The sequence below is a fragment of the Sceloporus undulatus genome, chromosome 2 (assembly GCF_019175285.1).
Source record: "Sceloporus undulatus isolate JIND9_A2432 ecotype Alabama chromosome 2, SceUnd_v1.1, whole genome shotgun sequence".
NCBI classification, from domain to species: domain Eukaryota; kingdom Metazoa; phylum Chordata; class Lepidosauria; order Squamata; family Phrynosomatidae; genus Sceloporus; species Sceloporus undulatus.
Genome location: NC_056523.1, coordinates 171,861,736 through 171,887,553, shown reverse-complemented (window position 1 = coordinate 171,887,553; position 25,818 = coordinate 171,861,736). Strand labels below are relative to the sequence as shown.

At 41.6% G+C, this 25,818-nt stretch overlaps 1 protein-coding gene across 1 annotated transcript in view; it reads left to right on the top strand.

Moving 5' to 3' along the window:
* The first annotated feature begins 2,395 nt into the window (after positions 1-2,395).
* The window catches only part of FAIM2 (Fas apoptotic inhibitory molecule 2), a 61,157-nt gene continuing 37,734 nt past the window's right edge, over positions 2,396-25,818 (top strand). The window contains exons 1-5 of the mRNA XM_042455183.1: positions 2,396-2,843; positions 7,293-7,482; positions 19,918-20,018; positions 21,133-21,197; positions 23,947-24,000. Coding sequence (XP_042311117.1) covers positions 2,829-2,843; positions 7,293-7,482; positions 19,918-20,018; positions 21,133-21,197; positions 23,947-24,000 — 425 coding nt within the window. The 5' untranslated portion in view covers positions 2,396-2,828. The remainder of the gene's footprint in view (positions 2,844-7,292; positions 7,483-19,917; positions 20,019-21,132; positions 21,198-23,946; positions 24,001-25,818) is intronic.

Genomic DNA, 25,818 nt, shown 5'->3' with positions numbered 1-25,818 from the left:
TTGCCACTTCCGAATGGGCGAAGGATGCAGATTCCAAGTCCACGAAAGTGGAGGAGCGAGTGTATTAGTGTTTTTAGCTTTTATTTTGTAATGTTCTACATTTTTCTTGAATATCCTACATTTTGTGATGCCTTGTCCTCCATAAATCAGAAAAGACTTGAAGGCACACAACAGGTGGGTTTGCAGCATAGGATTAGCTTTCCTGGATCCACTTGTCATGAATTATGCCCACCACCACCACCATGCACATTGCCCCAAGCTTGGCATTAAAGTCCATGCTTACAGAATATCAATCATGCCTTTATTCATTTGCAGACATTTGTAATTTGATCGTCAATGCTGATTCTAAATAAATATGAGACCTTTTGTTGTTGTTTTTGACAGGCATTAAATATTGTTTATATTTATGTAAACAAAATAGTACTAATCTATGTACAAGACACACCATACTCTTGTGGGTTGTGGGATTAAATCATTAGCACTCTTCTACTTGCTGGAGACTGGAAGTGGTTATAGGTGACGCCGTGTTGTGAGTGAAGTTTGTTGGGTTCTGCGGTTAGTTGGCTGCTGGCTTTCTCCTTCTTACCCTGCACTTTGCAGTCTGGCCTTGGATTACTGTGGCTTGTGGTTGCTTATCTGACTCTTCATCTAGAGTCATCTCCTTATGGAGAACTTTTCTTGATGGAACTTGTCACGCTTGACGCTGGAAGGAGGAATGAAAGTGCTATTGCTAAAGCACAACATTGTTCTTGTGAATGATATGCAAACATATAGTACATTTCCTGAGGGACCTATACATCCCCGCCCGCCAAAACTAGATACATAATCCTTAGGCCCATCTTAATATGTCCTTTTTGCAATTTTTTTGCTGGAAGTCAAGTGGCACACAATAAAACAAAGCAAAGCTTTCTCAAGAGGTCAGCAATTACCGTAAGAAAAGTACATTTCTCTACAGAGAATTAAAATGTGTATTGCTTGTTGTTTATAGAGTCTCCTTCTTTGGAGGTCTTTAAGCAGAGGCTGGATGGTCATCTGTTGGGGGTGCTTTGATTGTGATTTCCTGCATGGCAGAATGGGGTTGGACTGGATGCCCTTGGGGTCCCTTCCAACTCTACAATTCCAGTGTGTCTAAGGGATGGTCCATGGACCAGTCCAGGTCTGTGAGTGGCTACTGGCCTGCAGTGAGTTTCCAGGAAGCTGTGGGTGCATCCACACTACAGAAATCATGCAGTTTGACACCACTTGAAGCGCGGTAGCTCCATCCTATTGTCATCTTACAAGGTCTTTAGTCTTCTCTGCCAAAGAGGGCTGCTGCATCATGAAACTGCAAATCCCCAGACTCTGCAAGACAGAACCATGGCAGCTAAAGCGGTGTCAAGCGGCATTCTTTCTACAGGCTAGAATCACTCTGGATGGCTACAAGAAATTTTATTTTTATTTTTCTTCTTCTTAAAGCTTTATTAACATAAGGAAACAGCCTTTCATAACATTCACATATTAATTCCCACCACCTATAGCTCCATATCCAAAAGTACAGTTACATTTTCCCATTTCTTCCGAAATTGTTGGTCCGATTTCCCATTAATTAATGTCGTTCATTTGTCCATTATAACGAGCTCATTATCATCCAGTCTTCTAAGTTCAGTATTTCTCTACCCCCCCCCCCCAAGTTTAGTGTATAAGATGTGTGCCGCTGTGATCTAGTAAAATACTCTTCTCATCTCTATCAAACTTGCCTTCCATTTCCTCTGTTACACTGAGTAGGAAGAGTTTTAGACTTAGTTTAAATTTTATTTGTAATATCTTTGATATGACAGCAGCTTTCACAACGTATTATTGGTATTAATTTATATTTTATAGTATTGTTTTAACTTTGTTACAGTTATATTTTTATTAACTTTATCATCTTGTTTGTGGTTTTAGATTGTGCACCGTAGGCAGGCTTTGGTTTCTATTTTGGATTGTTGTTTTCTCTCCTTCGTAAAGCCCTATGCGAAGCCTATGGCGCTATAGAAATAAATGTAATAATAATAATAATAATAATAACAATAATAATAATCTCATGTATTCCTTCCCCCCCCAAATAAATTTTATTAGCTGCCTTCTGGTCAACCCCGACCTATGGCAACCCTGTGGGTGAGGTATCTCTAAAGTCGTGCCATGCTTCATTTCTTTTGCTCAGGTCCTGCAGATTCAGTCCTGTGGCCTCTCAGTCGGAGCCTGCTGCGGTTTCCCTCAATTTGCTCTGGTGCCACAATCAACCACAGTTCCTATAGCAGTTAAAGTGGTGTCAAGCTGGATTATTTCTGCAGTGGGGATGCAGCCAAGGGGTGCCTCTCAGCAGGGCATCTTATTCCCAGCTGCATCCTTCCTCTCCCTGCTTCCCTGGTCCCCTGGTTTTGCAGTCTCCTGGGCCTTGGGCTGCCTGCTGGCTTTGGCTGGCTTGCTCTCTCTCGCCTTGTGACTCTGGCTGGCTGTTGTGCTGTGCTGTTGCGGCATCAGGCTGCTGGGCGCGCGCACTGCGGGTCCCCCTGGCCTGCCCTGCTAGCAGCATCCTCCAACACATTCTCTCCCTCCCTCCCCCCGCAGTTGGAAATGGTACAGCCCCCCTCCCAGAGACCTGGATGCTGCTAGAAAGCGGAGCGCATCATCAGAGGCTGGCAGCGGGGGGAGAAGCTTGGACCAGAGACCCCGAAACAAGGCATCTCTCTCTTTGGGAGTGGAACTGGGAAGGACAGGTGGGCCAGTAGCCCTCTCTCTTCCCTCGCCCACCCCTGGCCCTTTCTGCAGTGCCACCGTCGCCCAGGGCCCCTCCAGACTAGGAAAAGATGACGCAGGGCAAGGTAGGTCCAGCAAGGCTTTTGCAAAGTCAAGCCTCTCTCTCTCTCTCTCTCTCTCTCTCTGTGTGTGTGTGTGTGTGTGTGTGGTGTGTGTGTATGTGTGTAGCATCAAAGGATGCCAACATTCCTGTCTTGGAGATGCTGTGTGAAGCATCTCTCTGCCTGGGAGGAAAGGCCCATCATCGTCATCATCATCCTCATCATCATCAACATCATCCATTATTATTCAAGGCATTTCTGACTTGCATGGACCGATCCTGCGATTTTCCTGGCTCAGAGGGGGTTTGCCTTTGCCTTCACCTGAGGCTGAGAGTGTGTGACTCCCCCAAGGTCCCCCAGTGGGTTTGTATGGCTGAAAGTGGATTTGAACCCATCTCCCCACTCAGACCACTAAGACACTCTGGCTCCCATTCTTTATTATTAGTGTGTGTCATCATCAGGCCAATGCAGTGATGCCGTGGCTGTGAAAAGCACACAGCGACAACGACAATGGTGACATATGCTAATAATAAAGAATGAGAGCCAGTTTCAAGTCACTTCCTTCTTATGGCAACCCTAAGGCAACCCTACAATGCAGTTTACTGGGGCTGAGAGTGTGTGACTCACCCAGTGGGTTTCCATGGCTGAGCCAGGGAGTCAAACTTTGGTCTCCAGGGATATATTCCCAGGCTCAAGCTGGCTCATGTCAACCACACTGCCTTAGCTCATAGCGTTCCCAGCTAGGGCTCCTACTGGTTCTTTACAAGTAACACTGAGTATTTGGCTGTCCATGAGAAATCACCATCTTATTTCTAAAGGGCAGAAAAGTTGGACTGTAAGAGACCATCCCTCATGGTCCTCATACAAGAAATCTGTTGCCTTGGGTTAAAGAGCAGCAGTGCCTAGATTAACAACTCCAGGGCTTGAATTGTTAGGTTTGGGGCCATCTATTAAGTTTTGGGACCTTGGATTGCTGATTCCAAGGAATCTGGGGAGGCTTACTGTGGTTTGCATGGTCTCTTCCATAATTCTGGGCCTGTTGTTGTTGTTGTTGTTGTGTGCCTTCAAGTCATTTCCCAAAGACAACCCTATCATGGAGTTTTCTGGGCTGAGAGTGTGTGACTCACTCAAGGTCACCCAGTGGGTTTCCATGGCCATGCGGGGAATCAAACCCTGGTCTCCAGAGTCATTTATAGTCCAGCGCTCAAACCACTACACCACTCTGGCTCTCTGGGCCTTACCTGTGTGTTGGGTTGAGGACTTAATGGGATGGTTTCCACTAAATGTCCTCTTGCTTGTAGAACAGAGTGTGGCCAATGGGTCCTGATATTATGGGTGCAGCTTACATCCCTCTGCCTACCATACTATGAATGGAACAGGTAGGGAATGCTAAAAAAAAACACAACCCACTAAATACTTGGGCTTTTCTCTTAGTAAGCTCTTAGTAAGCAAACAAAAAACTCCTTTTTCTCCCTGCCCCCATGTGCTCCTCTCCACCATCACTTTCTAGGTGCTTCCTTCCTTTGAATTAGGTCATCACCAAATCCAGATGGTACCATGGTGATGCAATGCCAGGATTAACTCTTTGCCTTTCTCACTTTGGGGGTGGCCGTGGGGGGTGGCATGGTGTCACGGCTTCTGATTGGCTCAAGTTATTTTGCTGCCATGTATTGAGTTATAATAATCCAAGCAGCATTTGTAGTGTGGCTGCTTAGAGGGGTGATAAGGAGGCTTTTACTGGTTCAGAATAGATAGATGGGCTTTCATTTGCATTGTCTTTGCATTGCAGCCCCTGGACGCCCTGTGATTCAAAAAAAGTGTGGGGTGTGGAAACTTCCAGGGGCGGTAATGCACCTTTCAAATTGTTTGCAGCCTCACTTTGCATGGTTTAATATCAAACATATAGGGGTTCCCCCTCCTAAAAATTAGAAGTGGGCTTCCAGCCATTCTTTATTTTCATTTCATTTTGGGGGGGGGAATTTTTGGGACACAAAAATAGGTCCCTAAATGGATCCCAGAGAGTCTCACAAGACAGAAATAGGTCCATGCATGCACCTTGAGACTGCCCATTCATGATGCAGCTGCTCCATGTAGGACAATAATGGATATCCATATTAGCATAATACCTTGATTAGACCAAGTGAAAGGTCACCAAAATGGCTTTCAAGATTGTCAGATCTCTCCATCACAAAAGATGTTTTGCAAAGCAAGTTTATTTGCAGAGTGGTTGGTGGGAGGGTGGAGTTAGAAATCTGGAAGCCAAGAAGTCTGCATGGTTTTCAGATGAAATGGGAGAGGAGGAAGCTGAAGAAATCCCTTCCCCTGCTTCAGATTTGACCATGTCATCTTCTTGACTTCAGCATAAACTCTGCTTCTGCTCCCCCTTTCACCCCCACAATCCCCACCTTCCCTTCTGTTCTGACGAAGACAGGAGCTGAATATCTCAAAGGCTTTCCAATTTTGGGATCTTTAACTTTGTCTAATCAAAATATTATACTAATATAGATTTATTTGGACTTTCCCTGTGGCCAACACATGACTTCTTGGGTGATAACGATTTAAACCAAACTGGGAGTCAGGTTATACAGTATTATTAAAGAGTTGCTAGGGCTTAATTCCACAGTAAGGTTAGCAGGGCACTTTACTCCCCTCTGTTATTTAAGAGAGTCCAAGGTGTCAAATAATATTGGATCACCTACTCTGCATTGGCAGTGTTTTAACTGTCTTCATGATAGTTTTAAATTTCTTCATCGTGTTTCCTACCTAGTGTGTGTGTGCCTTCAAGTCGCCTTTTGATTTATGGTGAGCTCATGAAATTTCACAGGGTTATGTTTTAAGAAGAAATAACCGAGGGGTGGTTTGCCGTGGCCTTCCTCTGAAATGGCACCTACGGCAACTGGTATTTCTTAGGAGTCTCCCATCCAAGTACTTATCAGAGCTGATCCTGCTTAGCTTCCAAGATTAGACAGGATCTGGTGCCTTCAGGGTATTTCAGCCTCTCTCCTACCTTTCATACTTTTAGCTAAATACAAGTCCATGTTAGCATCTGCTCTTGTTTGTTACCAGGAGAGAAGAAACAAAATTTGCAGTATTGACTTTCCCCCATAATCTAGACAGTGAACCTGTTTGGTCTTTTATGAAGCTATTGATAATTGGAAAGCACCAGGGGATATGTCTAGAAAAATATGGGGGATGTAAATCTGAACATGCTTATTTTTAATTCACTTCATTTGTATCCCACCCTTCCTCCATCCTCTAGAACAGGGACTCAAGGTGCCTAACAAACCAAAAGAGCATGTGCCAACCTTTCTGCAAATTGGTGGATTCATGTTATCATTTACATTATAGAAATAATGAAGTTTGATACTATTTTAACTGCCATGGCTCCATCCAACAGAATCTTGGGCTTTGCAGTTTTGTGAGATTTTCCCCTCCTTAAAGACATAAAAACTCAATGAACTTAAGTTTCTGGGCTCGGATTCCCACCTTCAATACTATATTAAAGTGCAGCCTCCCTGAATGATTGAGAATGAGATCTTTTGCAAAAGCCCATTCCCAGATTCTTGATTTGATACATGGGGCAGGGGGGATATGTATATTTGAAGCCTTTACTTAGGGATAAATGCAGATAGCAACATGAGTAATAACCCCACTTACCTAAAACAAATCTGTAAAACCCATTCCAGCTTGAGTCTGCAAATGGCTGTGTGGTTGGATGTCTCTTTGAGATACAGTATAGCTTCCCCTGTAAGCCTTTTCAAATAGAGAAAGATTTATAGAAATCAGGAAGGGTTCAAGACTTTTTGCTGCCTGAATCTATGGACAAGCTGGCACCCCTGTCCCATATTTGCTACCTTGGTTTACTTACTCCATGTATCTGAGGAAGTAGAACAAGGCCTGAAGTGGATGGGCCAAAAGCATTGCGTCAGGACCATGCTGGTGCCATTCGGGCCAGGACTGCAACGGCTGCATGTGTCTGATCCTGATCTGGGTTGTTGTCCACAGTTCTTGGCCTGGTTCTTTCCAGATGGTTCAGTGTCGGTGTGGCTTTCAACCACATTTAGGGCATGAGGCATCTAAACACCATGCCTGCAACATAGCCTGAAACTGGTGCTTTTGGCTCATCTGCTTCAGGCCCAAGTCTATGAAAGCTTATGCTACAACCTCTTTCACTTAATTAGATTGAAAGGTGCTACAATATCCTTTTGCAGACTCAGTTAAGTCTTTTGGGCTTCTAGGGAGAATGCAGGCTTGATTTGCTCTAAGACCTATTCACTGTCTTTTAATGATATTTTCAGAGCTCTCCTCCACAATTCAAATGAGTTGATATTCTTCCTGTCAGCTTTCTTCATTATCCAGTTTTCACAACCATATTCCTTCCCTGTCCCCCAAATCCTGTAGCTGTCATTGTACTGGAGAGAGCAGTTGCAATTCTTTTTCTCTTAACCTTTCCTTTTCTCTTTTGCCCTGCAGCTCTCTGTGAATAACAAGCCTGCCAACTCTGAAGGGCAACAGGGGGGCATAGAAAAAAAGGACAACACCACTGTCCCCTCAGCACCTCCAACCTATGAAGAGGCAACTTCTGCAGAAGGGCTGAAAGCAGGGGCTTTTCCTCCCCCCTTGAATGTTCCTCTCCACCCCACATGGGCATATGTGGATCCCAGTGAGTTTAACAATTTTTTTAAAAAATATATATATATTCTAAACTGTAGTGACAATAGCCAGACACGAATCAATATGGTGGGATTAGGACAGACCTGAAAAAAAAATCAGAACCCATGGTTTGTTGGAGACAACAATTTCTCTTCCTTTAAGGTTATACTTCTTCAGGTAGCCTGTTCTCATTGCATTTTTAAAGAACAGGTGGTAGCAAACATTGCTTCTGAGTTTGACAACACTGGATGCTATTGGTATGCTGGTCCTTTCAAGTCCTGTCCTAATCTGGGGACTAGATGTAATAATTCTCCCATCCATGTTGGCCACATGTAGGACAAACGTAAAGGTTGGTTTAGCAGTAACACCAACAAACCTTGGCTTTTATTAACTGTAGTTTAGATTCTTCAGAATGATTTGTGTTGCTCACTCTGCTTTCCCAGGAATCATCTCAAATAGTGGCCTGCTTCTGTGGGTGGAGTATCAAATCAAGCTGTAGTCTCTTAAGTCAGATGTCACATCAATAGCAATAGCGATAGCAGGTACATTTCTATACTGCTTATCAGTGCACTTAAGCACTCCTTAAGCAGTTTACAAAGTGTAAGCTAATTGCCCCCAACAATCTGGGGACTCATTTTAGTGACCTTGGAAGGATGCAAGCCTGAGTCGAGCCTGAGCCCTTTTGCTGGTATTGAACTCGCAACCTTATGGTTTGTGAGTGAGTGGCTGCAGTACAGGCATTTAACCACTGTGCCACCAGGGCATCAACCAAACTTCAAGCTATGACTTCTGATCCTAGTTGGAAGCTGATTGTACCGCATGGTTTCTGGGAGAGCTTTGGTACAGGCATCATGAAACCATGGTTTGGCATTACATTGAACTGCTCTGGAATATCTCCTTTTATTTTCATAGGTATATTGAGGAATAACACAGTGTTAGCCCATGAAGGTTTATCATTTCCATGACTCATTCTGTGCCAGACAAATGTCCCTTTACCCCTTTGCTTTTGCTTTAATAAAAGCATCTGTAAGATTATCACACTTACATTGTATGGCATTTTTCAAAGGCTGATGTTCATCTAACCTCCAGCAAGGGATCACTTAAACAGTCCAGAATGTTATACAAATGCAACATTTCCAGTCTCCTCACCATGGTTAAGGAAGTGGAAATATCTCATGCAGTTCTTTCCCATTTGTTTCTCTCCCTTGCATCAGAATTCCCTACTCCTTTGCCTTTTTTTGAGGGGGTGGGGAGGAATACCATAATAGAGCATTACATTTGAACCAATATTAATATGATCTATGGTTAGTATTAATATCAGGGCACAATAATATTGAGCCACCATAGTTAATGCCTCCAAAGCCCAAGGAGGGCAATACTTACGTGAGAACTGAGGAAAGAAGGACAAAAGGAGTATGCAAGTCACATGACACTCCTGCTCTCCTAACCATGGTGACGAATCTGGATCAAGCTGCAAGACAATCTTGCTGATGGATCAAAGGCCCAGGAGGGTGAGGAAGGATGCATCTCCCACCTGAAAGTTCCGGACCAGCGCCATCACAATGATGTGACTATGGAGGATCATGCAAGCCTTTCAGAGCGTTTGCTCTCTTAGTATTTGTTGACACGTTCCCTTGTGCTGCCAGAGCCTTCAGAAGACAATGGAAAAGTTTTACCTGCGTAAAAGCAACATAAAGAAGGAATCTCTGTCAAAATACAGTAAAGACAAATTAAAATTAAAGCTTAGCATAGATTTTAGTACAGAAATGGGCATTTGGAAAGAGGATTTAAGATAAGGTCACATGGAGTGGGCAGCTGAAAGGGGAGCCAATGATAAGATACCTGTGAATGTTGTTGCTGAAGTGACAACTACAATGCAGGTGCATCCAAATTGAACTGTACAGTATATTATTGAATTGTTTTATATTAAATATAATAATAGATTATGATTGATGATGAATTGATGATAGTGATGGTGTTGTTGATGATGATTGTACACAACAATAATCTATACAGTAGGATGCATGACCACCTTAGTAGTTGCCACTATTAGAAACAGTGATAAAATGATGGTGGTGGGGGAATACCAGGAAGCCATCATACATTCATGACCACTGGAACCAACCGCTGTTGACAGTAGCATCTTGAGAATGTTGCCACAATCCATGAAAATTAATGAAATGATTCGCCCGCCTCATTGGATAGCTTCCATCAGAGTGGTGAATTTTGTAAATCCATTTCATTAGGCCTCTAGCTTGGAGGACTGCCTAAACTTCATAGTCAGGGGAAGGTCTCTAGGTTACTATTTATGCCAGAGAGGAGGGGATTGACAATATTTATCACTGCTACCTTTGGACGTGTCATGATTTGTGTTGGGAATCAGTGAACATGCACCTTAAGCTTTTGCTCACTTCCAAGCATGGCCTGTGTTCCAAGGCTCTGGAAAGTGTGCAAATGCATACTCTCCAACTGTTTGGCAGAAACAGTCCCAATTAATCCTCTCTCTTGCCCCTTTCCAGTTATTTTAAAAATGTATTGGTTTCTCTCTCCTTCTCCCAAAGGTCCTCATTGACTCAGATTTTACAACAGCTTTTCAACACCTAGGGCCCTCCAGACACCCCCTGTTAGTATTCACAGGCTAATTGTCCTTGCCCTCACAACCGTGGATGCATAGCCACCAACTATCCTAGTTTGGCAGGGACAGTCTTAATGAATCCTCTGCCATCCTACCTATTCGCCTGTTTTTCGGAATGCCTAAGTTTCTCTCTCCTCCCTGCACTTACACCATTTGTCCTTGGCTTACTTCCATTGAGTTCAATGTGCAGAGGTAGTTTGCAGTTATTTAATTCAGCAGTGGGGAAAGGAGAGAAGGGGATAGAACCTTCCCTTCCCAGGAGGCTCTGGCTAAAGCTAACTGCTGCAGCCTCCCCTAGCTTATATATTTTTTTTCATTAATAACTCTTGCCATGTTGAGCATACTCTGATCTTGCTTAGCCACACTTGTCCTGCTTTTCATCTGTAAAATGTTGGCGGACAAGCACATGCACACATCAAAAGTGTACAGAGACATGTTTGTGGGGAATGTACCCTCACCAAGAAATATGGGATGCTTTTCTACTGTACATGTCCATCAAATTAAACAGCCATTCACTTTTCATAGATCTCATTTGTGGTGGCTTTGAGGGAACATCATGAAGCTGTTGTAGTGAAATCATAGTGCTGGACCAAGTCATTTTGGTGGCTGTTGGCTCCAATGGTTTACTATGAAACAGGACAATTTGTTGCTGATACTTTGCTGCATTAACCTTTAATTGTTTAAGCTGAATGGCATCATAAAACTTTCAGTTTGAAGTGGTGTGCCTCAGTGTTCCTAATCCTAGGCCTAAATTGGAGTATATATTTTTGATGTGTTACAGTTCAAAGACATAGCTGTGTTAGTCTGGATAATCAGTATGCACAGGGATGTTATAGCACCTTGAGACTAACTGAAAAGAAGAAGCTGATAGCGTGAGCTTTTGTAGATTTGAGCCTACTTCCAAGTAGGCTCAAGTCTACAAAACCTCATGCTACAAGATTTTTGATGTGTTGTTATTTGTTTTTTAGCCATGGATTTTTAAAAAATCAACCTAAGGACTAAATAAACCTCTTTTTTAAAACTCTGCCCCCAAGCCCCACAAATCCCGATAGCCAGAGTTATGAATAAGCAGAGCTTGGCAAACTTATTTTCGGAGTTCATTTCCCAGAATCTCCCAATTGTCATAGCCAGTGGCCAATGTTCATTGCGGGAAGTTGTAGTCCAGAAAGCAGCTTTTTCAAGCCCCAGTCATACTCTTTGACCAATAGTAGACACCAAGTGACTCAGTTTCTATGTTCTCCAATCTTCTTTGATGACAAAAGCTTAGTTTAGGACCAGATTAAACATAAGGCAAACTATACAAAGCCTTTTGGATAACCTCTAAGATGTCTCTTAACTATATATGTATATAGTTAAGCATATATGGCACCTTGGGGATGAACAAAGGAGGGGATTCTGTCCATCTTCCTGTAAAATGGGAGTTCCAGAGCCCCAGTGACGTTGGCAAAACATCCCTGGTGTCTGCCCACAAGCTGGAAAGGGTGTTTTAGAATTAATCAGCCCCTGAGCTCCTTATTTACAGCTCCCTGAAGACACTTAAACCTCAGCCTGCCACTTCATAGTAGTTAAGTATTTGTCTAGAAATAAAATCGGGTAAAGTAACAGAGAGTGGGAAGGGGGAAGGTTTTCTTATCAACTCTGAAGTCCACTTTTCTACCAAAGGGACCCTCAAGAGCTGTAAAGGATGAAAGAAATGTCAAAAACAAAACCACTCAAAAACAAGGAGCCAGATGTCCTTATTTGGTATGAAACAAAAACTGAACAAACAACCAAAAAGGAGGGGGTAATGTTAAACAGTTTGGAGCTTGCAATCCATTTAAATGGTGAACTGGCACTCCTGTGGGCTTCTAGACAAGGCAGTGCCTCCTTGAGGAGAGGGTGGCAAATGAACAGCAAGGAGAGGTTCAGGGCTGCATAAACAGCCATTGAGGGGTCACAAGCAGCCAGTATATGCACTTCCAGAGGACATATAAAATGAAAATGATAAAAATATATCCGAACGTGTTTTGACTGAAAGTCTTCTTCAGTGGAAAATAAAGCTAAAAAAATGGGAAATATAATGTAGTTAGTATATTTATTCACAAATAAAGACCATATTGTAAAATATTGATCTGGCAGATGGACCTGTTGTAACAGAATAATAATTATCTTATTTCCAGGGATAATTAACTCCAGTATAAGTAAGGAGTTAATCAGGCAATAAATTCCTGTAGAAAATATATATAAATATATAAATATAATATATTTTCTGTATATAAAAACATATGTATATGTTTTTGGTTTGAAAAAAATATTCAAAATTATTAAAGATGTTATTTCCTCATACTTATTGTATCCTGGATGTTCCAGTAAATTGCAATGCTACTGGGGATATTTCAAATGGAGGGCTTTATCTTTCCCTCCAAATTTGCAATCTACCCCACTTGTTACAGAATAATTAAGGTTGCTTTGCAAGGAGTGCATATCCTGCAAAGCATTACACAAGCTACAGCCTCAGTGCTACCAAAATAATATAAAAGATTAGAGGGATAAAGGGGAAAAAATTATAACACCTCTGCCAAATTACAGCTCTCATTCAGTCCAATAGGTTTATGGGTTTGTAAGGTGAAGATCCAAAAAAGTTCTCGTCTTTTCAATTTTCTCTCCAGGTTCTCCCCAGTACCAGCCACTTTCTCAATTGTCCAAAACTTGACATCCTTCTCTGTATGTTTATATTGTAGGAAATGCTGGACGATTGGTTCAGTGGTTCTTCGATTTCTTATACAGCTCTACAGATGGTCCAGCACTTCCGACAGTATAAGTGGATTACAAACAAGTCGGGTACTAATTTTAGTGACCTACAGAAGGATGCAAGGCTGAATCACCCTGGAGCTGGTATTCAACTCACACTGAGTGGCTGCAGTACAGGCATTTAACCACTGTGCCACCAGGGCTCCATGATGAGAGGTGGCGAGGGATTTGGGGAGTGTTGGGCAGAACATTTGGATGACCAACAGTTCCCTGATCCCTGCTTAAGAAAATCCTGCACTCCAGGCTTGTTTGCATTTGCAGATGGAATTGCATCTTTGGAGAGGAGCATCCTCTGTTCCACTAGCCTGGTTCTAGAGGAAAGTTTGCCCCCCTTGGAACATAACTAGCTCCCCACTGTAAAGTCAGCTGTAATGGGTGTCTTGGATGGAATATTTACATCAGTTTAAGAGTCAGGTTCTCTCTGACTCAGATTTGCTTTTGAATGTTTAGGTGACAGCTGTAGCTAGCTTCAGTTAACATACCTGCTGTTCCCCTTCTTAGAAAAGATATATTTGGGTACTGTTACCATTGCCATGGTTACATCCAAGCTGGTTTAATGTAGTGTGTTCTGTAGGAGGCTGCCTTTGAAGAATGTTCTGAAATTTCAGCTGGTGTCTTACAGGGCATATTGTATACTGATAGGGATTGGTTGTTTTGGTCATGTTATGTTGATTTTATATCATTTGCACAAATTGCTGGAACATTTCTAAATGCAGTACAAAGTTCTGTGGCTGACCTTCAGAGGTCTGGGTGTCTTCAAGGCTTCTTTTTGCACTATTATCCTAAATGGTCCTGCATGGTCCTGCACTGTTTTCCAACACTGGCTGAGATATGACTTGTAGATACATGGTATAGAGTCTTCTCAGTGATGGCACCAAACTTATGCAGGGTGACCGGATGTCCTAACCACAAAGGAGAACAAGACACCTCAAATGTAGGACAGACATTCAAGAAAAATGGAGGACATTACAAAACAAAACCCAAAAATTCTGATATAAATATAAATTCATGTTTCTTAGTTATGCTTAAAATGGAGGGCATTTTGAAATTCCTCCTGGACAGAAGTTTGAAATGTAGGACAGGTCCTGGAAAAGGAGGATGTCTGGTCACCCTGAGATGTAATTTGTTGCTTCAGAGGCTGCTGCCACACTGCAGAATTAATGCTATTTGGCACCACTTTAACTGTCATAGCTCTTTCCTATTGAATTCTGGCATTTGTAGTTTGTTGTGGCACTAGAGCTCTCTGGCTGTGTGGGCTAGATCTTTCACAAAACTATCAGTCCTGGAAATCCATAACATTGACCCATGACATTTAAAGCAATGTGAAATTGCATTAATTCTACATGCAGATGCAGCCAAAATATCCATTATCTCATTCCCCATTCACTTTTAGATAGCAAGCTATTCTGCTAACATTTCAGCATTCTTTTGACCAGATGGCATATCCAGCGTTAGCTGTGTTGGCAGTATAGCAAAGTTCAATAATATTCAAAATCCACAAAACAGCTATACCTTTATTGGCAAATCAAAATGCACAAAATATATGTTGCAAGCTTTTGAAGCTCCATTGACTTCTGCATCAGACAAAAGTGTTAATAGTCATATGGTGTGTGTGTGTGTGTGGTGATGATGATGATGATGATGATGATGATGATGATGATGATGATGTTAGTCACAGGCCTGTATTTTGTCAAGATGCTGCTTTGTTGTTCTGAGCTATGATTGGTATGATTAGTTTTTATTCCCCTATGTGGTCTTTTTTGGTTTTGCTGCTGCTGCTGATTTTATTTGAATTTTGTTGGTGAGAAAACCCAGAGGTGCAAACGGGGATCAGGAAAGGCAGAGGCACTAGGGACCACATAGCAAATATACACTAGCTAATAGAGCGCATCATGGAATTCCAAAAGAAAATCAGCATGGGCTTTATAAAGCCTTTGATTGCATAGATCACAAAATGCTGTGGAACGCTCTTAAAGACATGGGTTGTCATGAGTCAAGGTCGACTAGAGGGCAGCTAACAACAAAAGCTGTTTTATTCGTGATGAAGAAAACCCCTTTAACTAGTTTTTTAAAGGTTGGGTGGATTGCCTCAGGGTAAAATAATAAAGTTAATTGTTTGTCTGGAATATAGAGCAAATACCAGGCCAGAATACAGAACTTCCAGAGAATGTAACAATAGAAGTTAGAGAAAGCCAGGAACACATAAATGACTGTCACTAATGTAAAGGGGGAGCATTTATTTGACTGTGAGGACTGAGGACAGTCCTCTTTTTGAAGGTTGTCAGAGGACAGTGTTCTCCTTGAAAGTGTCTTCTGTTGGAAGGTTTGACCAGTCCACATCTGTTTTAAAGATAAAGGTCCATAATAAAAGAAAGTCCTGTTATTACCTGTAAGATAGCCTAAGCAAGCACTTGGGTCACCTGGCCAGTCTTCCCCTCTGTGGTGTGCTATATTTCTGTTTGAGTACTAGAAGTGGTTTCTAAATTTTATTTACACATTCATGGTACTCTGTGTTACTTTTATGCAGCAATTCCTCCTCTATTTCTTCCATTTTGGCTGCAGTATTCCTTCTTTTTTAGAGAAACATGAGTGACCACTCCTAATTTTAAAATCCAGAATGTGGTGTTAGCTAGTGCAGAAGTATGGATTTAATGTTTTCATTACCAAAAGTCAAATTGTGCTACATGACACATATAGTATGCAGCTAAAAATCATTTTCTGTTTTTTGTGAGGTTTGTTTGTTTGTTTTTTACTCTGAAATAAGCATGTGGGACCTTGTTCCATAGAATCATAGAATTGAAAGACACCTCAAGGGTCATCCATTCCAACCCTCTACCATGGAGGAAGACACAGTCAAAGCACCCCTGGCAGATGGCCATCCAGCCTCTATTGAACTGTGGTGCCTAGAATTGTATACATCTTCATTATCAGACCAGTGCATGTGGAAGAGGTTTAAATATTCTTCCTAATTCTGGTTTTTGTCTAAAAATCAGGTCCCTCGGGGCCAATTAAGGACTTTCTTTTTTAAAATCCTTTTGCAGGGAGGGAGATAATGTTTTATGATAAAAAACAGATGGGCAAAAGCTTAAACCTCCCCGACCCTCACATGTTGGTGGTGATCTGAATCAGGGCCAAACAAGTAAAAAGAAAACCATATTGACCATAAGATGTGTGTCTGATTTGCCAGCTGTTATGACTTTGAAGGCACACAACAACAACAAGGGCAAACTCTAGGCATGGTGCCAACTTTTAAAAAGAAGCCAGTTGTTGTATTTGTGACAAGTTGGTCTCTTGGGTGGGGTGGACGACAGCGTTGTCATAATACATGGTGCTAAAGTAGGTTAATTGACGATAATGAAATGGATCTGAGGGATTGCTCTGCCCTAGAGCAAAAAGAGAAATATTCCCTGGGAGATGTATCTCACATGCTGATAAGAACACCCAGTTTTCAGTAAAAGGGAAAACCTCTGGCCCCAGGCTGGCAGAGAAAGGTACAGTCTGAAACCTAATGGCAGTCTTTAAATAGTTCATGGCATGATGAACAAGATATCGGTAGCCACATTCCAGGCAGCTCTATTACTAGGAAAATGCCTGTCATTATGCACTGCAGGGTTTCTGGCAGGTCTGTATCATCAGTGCACAGGTACATATTGGTATTCACTTCCGGCCTTCCCTCCTTCCCATGAGGTTCCTTTCAGTGAAAAATCTATTTCATAGTAACATTTTTGAAATTTCACTAATTATATTTATTTATTTATTTTAAAGAAATAAACCATATAGACTTGAGTGTGAAATCATTAAAAACTTTCCTGGGTGTTCTCCCTCTTCTGCTGAAATGGCCACAACTGTGAGCAGTGCAATTTTTTTTTAGAAGGACCCACTCTCTTACCCTCAGAGGATGGCATCCTAGGATATGTAGTTTGGTGAGGTACTTAGAATTCTGTATTCTTATGCCATAGTTCAAGAGTAGTGAACTAGAGAAATTTAACTTCCTCATCAAACTACAAATTCTAGGTTTCCATAGGACAGAGCCATGGCAGTTTAATTGGCACCAGACTACTATAAATTTGCATACAGCCCTCCAGGTGCTGTTGGACAGCAGTACCAAATATTCCTCATGATAGGCTATGCTGGGGTTTTTCTCTGAGACATAAGACTTTATCACACCAGGCTTGAAAAGTGGAATTATAGCAAGATTGTAGTGTCCTTATCACATGACAGTGTCTGTCTAGCATCTGGTCTGTAGTCCAGCTCCTGCTGGAGTGCTTCATCTCATTGATGGGCAAAACCGATCAGTGTCTCCCAATCTCCCTGCTTTTCCACTATTGAGAGAGTGTGATAAGTTCCTCCTGAAGTAGTTCGACATGCTGGCTGTCATGTGGTGTGAGTGGTTGTGATTCTGCTCCTTTCTCCCTCTCCTGCTCCTCCTTGCTATTCCCAACCAGGCTATTTTTATTTTATTTTCTCCTCCAATTTCTTTTCTTTTTACTTAATGTATTGTACTGTGTTTTAATACTGTACTGTGCTTTTAAATTGTAAGCCACTTTGAGTCCCAATTTTGGGAGAAAAGCAGGACAGCAATAAGTAGAAGGACCTAACTGATTACTATTATCATGTAATTGTGCTAAAAATAAAAACAAATGAACAAATAAATAAATACAGACTAATAGGCATGCTGGGAAGGGGCTTGGGCAGGGAAGCAGGGCTGTGGAGGCCAGCATTCAAGAGACAGAGGCCAGGATAGAAGTAGCACCATGGCGATTTGGAAGAGTTGTATGATAATGATAATGATTATCTCAACGCAGTATGTCTGGACAGTTGCATGTATCCCACCTGTGCAATGATCAAAACAGATTCTGCAGTCCTGTTATAGATAGTTCAATGAAAAGGGCAGCTCAGTACAAATTAAAGTCCAGATATTGTTAGGAAACAGATTGAAAATAACATGGTGAATACAGTAACATCTTTATATCAATCTGTGGAAACTGTGTCTCATACTGGTTGCTTCATCTCAAAGAGTTACCATTGCCCAGTTGCCCATCTGGAAAAGGGCACAAACTAGGAAGAAAGCTCAAAGTATTTGTAGGTTTTTTTGGGGGGGGGGGGAGGATTAGTAAGCAATAAAAATGTTTATATAAACTGTAACTCCGATAATCTCTGACCCTTGACCTTTCTGGCTGGGCGTAATGGGTCTAGAGTCCGACAACATCTGGAGGACACTAGACTGGGAACCACTGCCCCAGATTCAGTCCAGGCAATTGTTCTTACTCATTCTGAAATTGTGGAGGAATGTCTGCTACTAGCTACCTAACAATGTGAATTTTCATCCTCCTGGGTGCTAAGGTCATCACCAGCTTCATCCTCTTTTGTGATCTTCCTTCTGAACTGGCAAGAATGCTCACTTCCAACTTCTTGCATTGTGAGTGTCACGTCTAGGGAGAGTTCAGACTTGGTTTGCCCTTGGACCCATTTACTGGTCATTTTAGCATTCCACGATATCTATAGAACTCTTCTTCAGCACCACATTTCAAATGAGCTGATTTTCTTCCTATCAGCATTCTTGACTGTCCAGCTTTCCAAGGTACTGAACCCCAAATCAGTTTCAGCACCTGGGCTAGCTCCTTTATTCAATCTAAAACTTAAGGTGGATTTACTGACCACTTGCGTGGGAACCACTAGCCACAAATTCCTTGGTCCAAGGGCAAACCAAGTCTGAACTCTCTCTAGAAAACCAGCTGGCTAAACTGAGACTGTCATAGTTTGGATATATCATGAGAAGAGATAGTCACTAGAATAGGGAATAATGCTTGATGGGGTAGAAGGCAACAGACAAAGAGGAAGACCATGTTTCAGATTGACAATAAAGAAGGTCATGTGGTGGAGGACAGGGTGACTTGGAGGTCTCTCATTCATAGAGTGCTTATTTAATTTCCTGTTGAAGGATTTGGGAGCCTATTTAATATTTACAAACAATAAACACTGTTCATACTTTTCATTTAATTATACTGGCCATCCTGTATTGGTGATCCCTCAACTCGAAATTTCTGGCAATGTACCTGATTATACATTTTTATATCTCACTTTTAATTCAGAACTGAGAAGTCATGAGCTTGTTCCTTCATGGGACATTCTCCTAGTCCCAAGAGAGTATAAAGTTTGCCCCGGTTCTCCAAACCCTGGGGCCTTTTTATTCTCCTTTGCGGTCCTTTGGTCAAGTCTGTTTCACCAGAACTGGAACATACAATTTTCACATTTTTCTTTTTCATGATATATCTTTGATCTCTGAAGCAGTCACTCGTGACATCGTTTTAACTCTCTGTGTAAAGAGACTGGAATTTTCCATCCACTTCAACCTCCAAATTGGATCAAACTTATTTCTTTCTCCTGCACCCCAACACAATTCCTTTTTCATGTGGTGAATTCTTACTGTTTTCCATTGGCCATGCCCCTATTCCAGCAGAAGAGTCCTTTCTGTATATGTCTTGGTCCTTTTGGTGTGGTGGATCATTGTGTTTTCATTTGTGGTGATTTGAATATGCCAATGCTGATCTGGAGCAGAAAAAAGAAAACAACAACAACAACACAACCTTATCTGGCTTACTGAAAACCAAGAGGAGGCCTTGTATTATCCAATCACCTTGCCTCCTTCAGGGAAACTTACAGCAGGGATCTCTGTGCAGAAGTAATCATTAAGTTGCAACCTGTTTCCTGACTGCTTTTATTTATTTATTTTTTTAAAAAATTCCCCATCTTGGTGTAACAGATTTTCTCAGGAAATGGAGGAAGTCCTCTGAAGTGACTTCCAGCAGCCTTGCCCATCTCTCAAGAAAATAATAATGAGTTTCTCAGACTGCAAATAAATTGCGTCTGCAAGCAACAGTTGCTACTTTGGTGCAATGAGTCTTTGAAATTGTTGGATCCACCTAAGCCCTCCCTTCAGCCTGTTTTCTTAGAGATGGACATTAGTTGTTCCTGGAAGAATCACGAATGAGGTGTGATTTGGTTTCCCCTTCTTTTCAGGTACCAGCCCTAACTATGGCAGTGGATACTCAGGGGATACTGAGACCCTCACAACATTCAGCTGGGATGACAGCAATGTACGCAGAGTGTTCATCAGGAAGGTAATGTCTGAAAACAGGTAACATCTACTGAGGCAGATGGTAAGGAGAGCCCTTGTCCTTACCTTACCTAAGAGTTTTATGTGTGCCAAAGTACTGACTATATCAGTTGGAGAAGATATCAGGGAGGCTTAGATACACTGGCCATTGAAACCCAACAGATACCATTAGTGTGGATAATAATGATGTACTTAAAAAAAATATAGACACACAGGAGTTTATCACATGGGTGGGATCCTGTGCAAAAATGGGATTTAAGCTGGGGGGAAAACTGACAAAAGCGGATTGATTTTAAGATGATGTCTGTTATTAAACAGGACAGAAAGTGGAAAATCCTGAAAGTAAAAAGCAACATGTTTTGTTGACTTTCTGTCTGGGTTTTAGATTGTAAGCCCGAGGGCAGGGAACCGTCTAACTAAAAAGATTGCATGTACACGCTGTGTAAATTTACAGCGCTTCATAAATAAAGGTTAATAATAATAATTAATGTTGCATTAATGCTCATTAACCCCGATGTGTCTGAAAAACAACCTGCTTTTGCAGGTTTTTTTTCCTGGGTTTTGGACTGCTTTAAATTTTGTTAGCTGCCTTGAGTCCCTATACCTGAGGAAGGTGGGATATAACAATAACAATAACAATAACAATAACAATAATAATGGTTGACAGACTAGACTCAGCATTCAGAACTTCCCCAGAAGAAGAATTTATTTCTAAATGTGTTGGACTCAATAAACCTGGAGGCCTTGTTCCTTTAATACTTGTCCATTTGACTCCTGCATGCATTCACAAACAGGTGAAGAGTGGGAGTAGTATTGTGTCCGTCAGCTATAAGGCATGTGCGATAATATCCACATCATCATGTCCCCTGCCCTACGCTCACAGGCTCCCACAACCCTGGCCTTTTGGGCATACATCTATACATGTACTGTATATACAGACTCTTCACAAAGATGTTGAATGCACAGTCAACAGGGGCACAGTTAGCATATGTATTTGCATGCTGGGGTTGATCCTCCATGGCTCTCATGAGTTGGTGAGGTTCAAGGAGCGATTTGTCAGACTCAGGATTAGAGACTCAGCTATTCTGATAATATTGCTCCTGTTTTCTTGGTTTTAGGTTTACAGCATCATTTTGCTACAGCTGCTTGTTACAGTTGCCATTGTGGCTCTCTTCACCTTCTGGTAAGTCTCTGGCCTAGCAAGAAGTCTTTTCCTTTGGGGTTCTTTCTTATTTTGGTTAAATTTGTCTTAGTGGTATTGCTTTTCCTTATATTTTCCCCACTCTGTGCATATGGAACAAGAATGGTCGACAAGAGCTCTCTGGATATTGGTTCAAGCTCATTCCCACTTACATTTAAATTGGTTTGGGCTTCGCCGTCGCTCTGTGTTGGTAAATCGATTCCAAAAGGTTCGCTATTCCCACTATGAAAATGGATCTTTTCATTATCCCCTTATAATCACTACTTTTTTGGCATGATTGTCGTCCCCACTAGCTTGTGCCATTTCAAAATGCATGTCATCATCTCTGCATCATGTAAGTGGCATGAATCAAATCTTCAATTAATTTTTTTAAAAAAAATCATGCACCCATAGGTCACCCCACAAGCACAAAGGCAATGCTGAGAGAGGGGGGGATGGTGGATTGACCAAAAACTGGGGAGGGATGATAAACACCCCTCTGCCATTAGTCCCTCCCTTCCAGAATGATGTGATTCATATCTGTCGTCCCCACTTGTTGAACACATTCCAGAATCGATTCTTTCCAAAAGAACCACTAGAAAACTAGTGTCTGAAAAAACTGGGGCTTTTTGCATTTGGCTCACTTTGTCGTGACAGGAATCAATAAAGTAGTCTTGGAACTGGTTTCAAATGGGAATGACTGTCATATAAACTGATCAGCAATTCGCTTTAAATCATAGTGGGAACGAACCTTCAACTAATTAGTGAGCATAGTCAATGATTAGGGATGTTGTGATTTGCAATCTAGCAAGATTGGAAGTGCCTCACATTCCTTATCCTTTATGTAAAACAAGGAGCTAAAAGTACATACGTTTCTGACAAATGTGACAAATGTGTATTGAAGTCCCTATCTCCAAACTCATGCTTATCAAGGTTATTAAATTTTCACTTCAAAAGTTCACTTCAACCTGGGCCCATATCAATAACAGGGGATTCCTACTCCTTCCTTCAAATATGGACATTATAGCCTTATTATATTCATACTTGACATATATATGTTTTCCTCTCATTGACCCAAAGCATGGTTGTGAACATTAATTCTACTGTTTTAAAGAAAGTACTGTATATATTTTATTACATATTTTAAAAATTCCTTTATTGTTGCACAAATGGCATTGCAAGCATGTAACACTAACAGTATGGATCTCCAGCTGCAAATTGTGCTTGGGTCAAAGTTTGGGTCTAAGAGGAGCAAATTAGGCAAAGTGGGTTAAACTGGTGAAAAGGGTCAGTTTCTCACCTAAAAATAACCCCTAAGCATGTGTTCAAACTGACCAACTTGACTGGTTACTTTCTTCCTTTCTTTTTTTTCTTGAATGTGTGCTGAAAGTTGGAAAGCTGGAAATCACAAGGAGCCATTATAATAACATCCTTCAAAGTTTTTTTTGCAAATTTTAAACCAATGATTTTAAGCCACACATGCCTTCAGTGTTGCTTTATGGAAAATTTAGAGGCAACTTTGCAATAGCTACATAGATTGCCAACAGTGTGGATAATTCCTGTTTCCAAAATTATATGCTAAAAAAAGAGTAGGGAACAAAGGAAGAAGGGAGGAAAGGAAGGGAGGGAGAGAGGTGGGCAGGTAAACAGGAGTTTTGGAGAGACATATTAGGCCAATGCTGGATTATTTTATTGTTCTGTGTCAAGGATGGACAACTGAGGGAGTTGGGGGGGGGCACATTAGCGCCCCCCAGGAGATCTTAAGGGGACACCCCCTCATACACACACTGTCAAAAACTACTTATTGTCACTAAATGTCCTTGCATGCCCTCTAAGGCCATTTTAAGCCCAAGAGAAGCCTTTTAAAAAACAAACAAACAAACAAACATAGAGTGTCAGAGTGATTTTTGTTTTACTTCTGATTTTAATAAAGGTCTCATTTGGGCCTAAAATAGTCTACGAGGGCTCAAAATGTGGCAAAATGCCACCAAGATCCCTAGAGGGCATTCTGTGGCAAAAAAAGTTTTTTCCCCAAAGACCTTCTGACATTTGTTTTTACCCTGTGGTGAGCATGGAGGGGCACAGAAACAGCCCTCAGTGGCTGCATGTAGCCCATGGGCCACACTTTGCCAACCCCTGTTCTGTGTAGTTCAACGGAAGCTGATGGGTGTCCTGCTCTATTGACATGGCATGCACCAGCTGCCTCTGCTGATAACCTTCTCTTGAACAGACCATTAGGATTCACCAAGTGAACTGCATTCACTCTTCTGCCCCATTCCATAACTTAATGTCCACTGGCTGCTTGCCTGAAGCTCAGATAGCAGTCGTAGTGGAAGTGAAGGGTTACCAGCATCAACTTGCATGAAGCATCAATAATAAATTGGTACCACTTGAGACCTTTCAGGCCATTTAATCAGCTTTCTCCAAAATGATTTCCCTGGTGTAGAATAAAGTGAAGAAATCAATGGCATTAGCTGAACTGTTGTGATGCACTCTCCATTAATGTTTATAGCCACGTGAAAATCGAGCAGCTTTCCCTCTCTTCCCTGAGGCTTAAGAGCAACTTCAAGAAGTGATGATTGGTGTTGGAAGGGTTTGCTCTTTAAGTACATTAAAGTGCCTTTTCCCACATCAACATAATGATTTATAAATAAACTATATAGCTGGTAGGGTGGGTCAAGTGTTTTGCCTTTTGTTTTTCACCTGTTTTGATTTGCTGTCATGTATTTATCATTCTCTTTCTTTACTCCAGTGAACCAATCAAAGGATATGTCCAAGCAAATCCAGCCTGGTATTGGGCTTCCTAGTAAGTACTGGCCTTATATCAGAAATATTCTTTATACCAGTTAAAATTTGTTAGGGGAGAGAAAATATGGTATCCAAAAATAGGTGAAAATAAGCTTTTTAGAAGCCGATACTATGATTTGGTGCCCATTTTTTGGGACTATTCACATAGGTAAAAAGGTAAAGGTTTCCCCTTGGCATGTCTAGTTGTAAAACAACTATAGAGAGTGGTGCACATCTCCGTTACTGAGCCAGCATTGTCTGAAGACAACTCCGTGGTCAAGTAGCCAGCCAGACTGCACAGATCACTGTTACTTTTCCATCGAAGTACAGTAGTACCTATTTATCTACTTGCACTTTTTATATGCTTTTGAACTGCTAGGTTGGCAGAAGCTGTGACTAGTGGTGGGAGCTCACCTCATCACCCCAGCATTTGGGCCTCGAACTGCCAAACTTCTGACCTTATGATCATTAGAATTGGTATCTTAACCACTAAGCCACCATGTCCCACATGGATAATCTCAGCCAATGGGGCTCTCATTGTAAATGTAGTGGTAGCTGATCAAATTTGGTAACATGACAATCACAAAGCCAACTGAGAGAGAGGGCAATGCTTTGTGGATCAGAGCTGTGCTCAGTCTAGATGATAAACACTTTAATTCCCCTTTAAATAAACTCCTAAAGTTTGCCCTAAAGGGCACTCTTCCCTGCTGAAGGAAATATTAAAGAAAAAATATGTGTATAAGCTTCCATGTGTTAACCTGATAGCATGTGCTTTTTCTTCTTGATCATTTTAAAGGTGTAGCATGATAGACATTCAGAGACATAGCCATGTTAGTCTGGAACAGCAGTATGCAAAGAGGTCTTGTAGTATCTTTGAGACTGACTGAGAGAAAGAAGTAGTAGAATAGCTTTTGTAGACTTGCAACTGAAACAGACAGCCCTTGATGCCACCCCTTTGATCGCCAGATTGGGGCTGTGGTAACGACATGCCACGGCCTCAATCCAGCATTTTTCCAGAGCAAAAAGAAGCGGCAAAATGACGTTCTTTCTTGCACTGGAAGAAAGGTGCCCCTTTTGCCACTGCCCCAGCTTTTTGGTGCTACTGCAACATGCAGCATCTAAACAGTGTGCCATCAGAGCACTGAAAAGCTGCCATCATGTAAATGGCCGGGCAGCTTCACAGCAGCTTCTTGCTGGATTGGGGGCATGCGTTGTGTGTACACCATGCACCCAAGCCACTGGGAAGGTGGCTTTTTTTGCCAGTCTGTTCCAACCCTTGGTCTCCTTCCTTACACCAAACCTGTATCAGTACTGCAGAAATAATCCAGTTTGACACCACTTTAACTGCCATAGCACAGTGCTATGGAATTCCGGGAATTATAGACTTGTGGCACATTTAGCCTTCTCTGTCAGAGTGCTCTGGTGCCACAACAAACTACAATTCCCAGAATTCCATAACACTAAGCCATGGCAGTTAAAGTGGTGTCAAACTAGATTATTTCTACAGTGCAGATGTAGCCTAAGTCTCTAAAAGCTTATGCTACTACTTCTTTCTCTCAGTTAGTGACAGACCTTGACAGGGATGTATATAGTGGGCCGTTGATATCAGCTGGGGTTCAGTTCCAGGACCCCCTGTGGATGTTCAAGTCCCATTAAATACAGTAGTGTAATAAAATGGTGTCCCTTATATAAAATGCCAAAATCAAGGCTTACTTTTTGGAATTTATATATTTTAAAAAATATTTTCAAGTCATGGATAAGAAACCCATTCATATGGAGGTTTGAATGTATATGCCACAATTAATGGAATTTTCAAAAGAAAACAGAAATCAGCTTC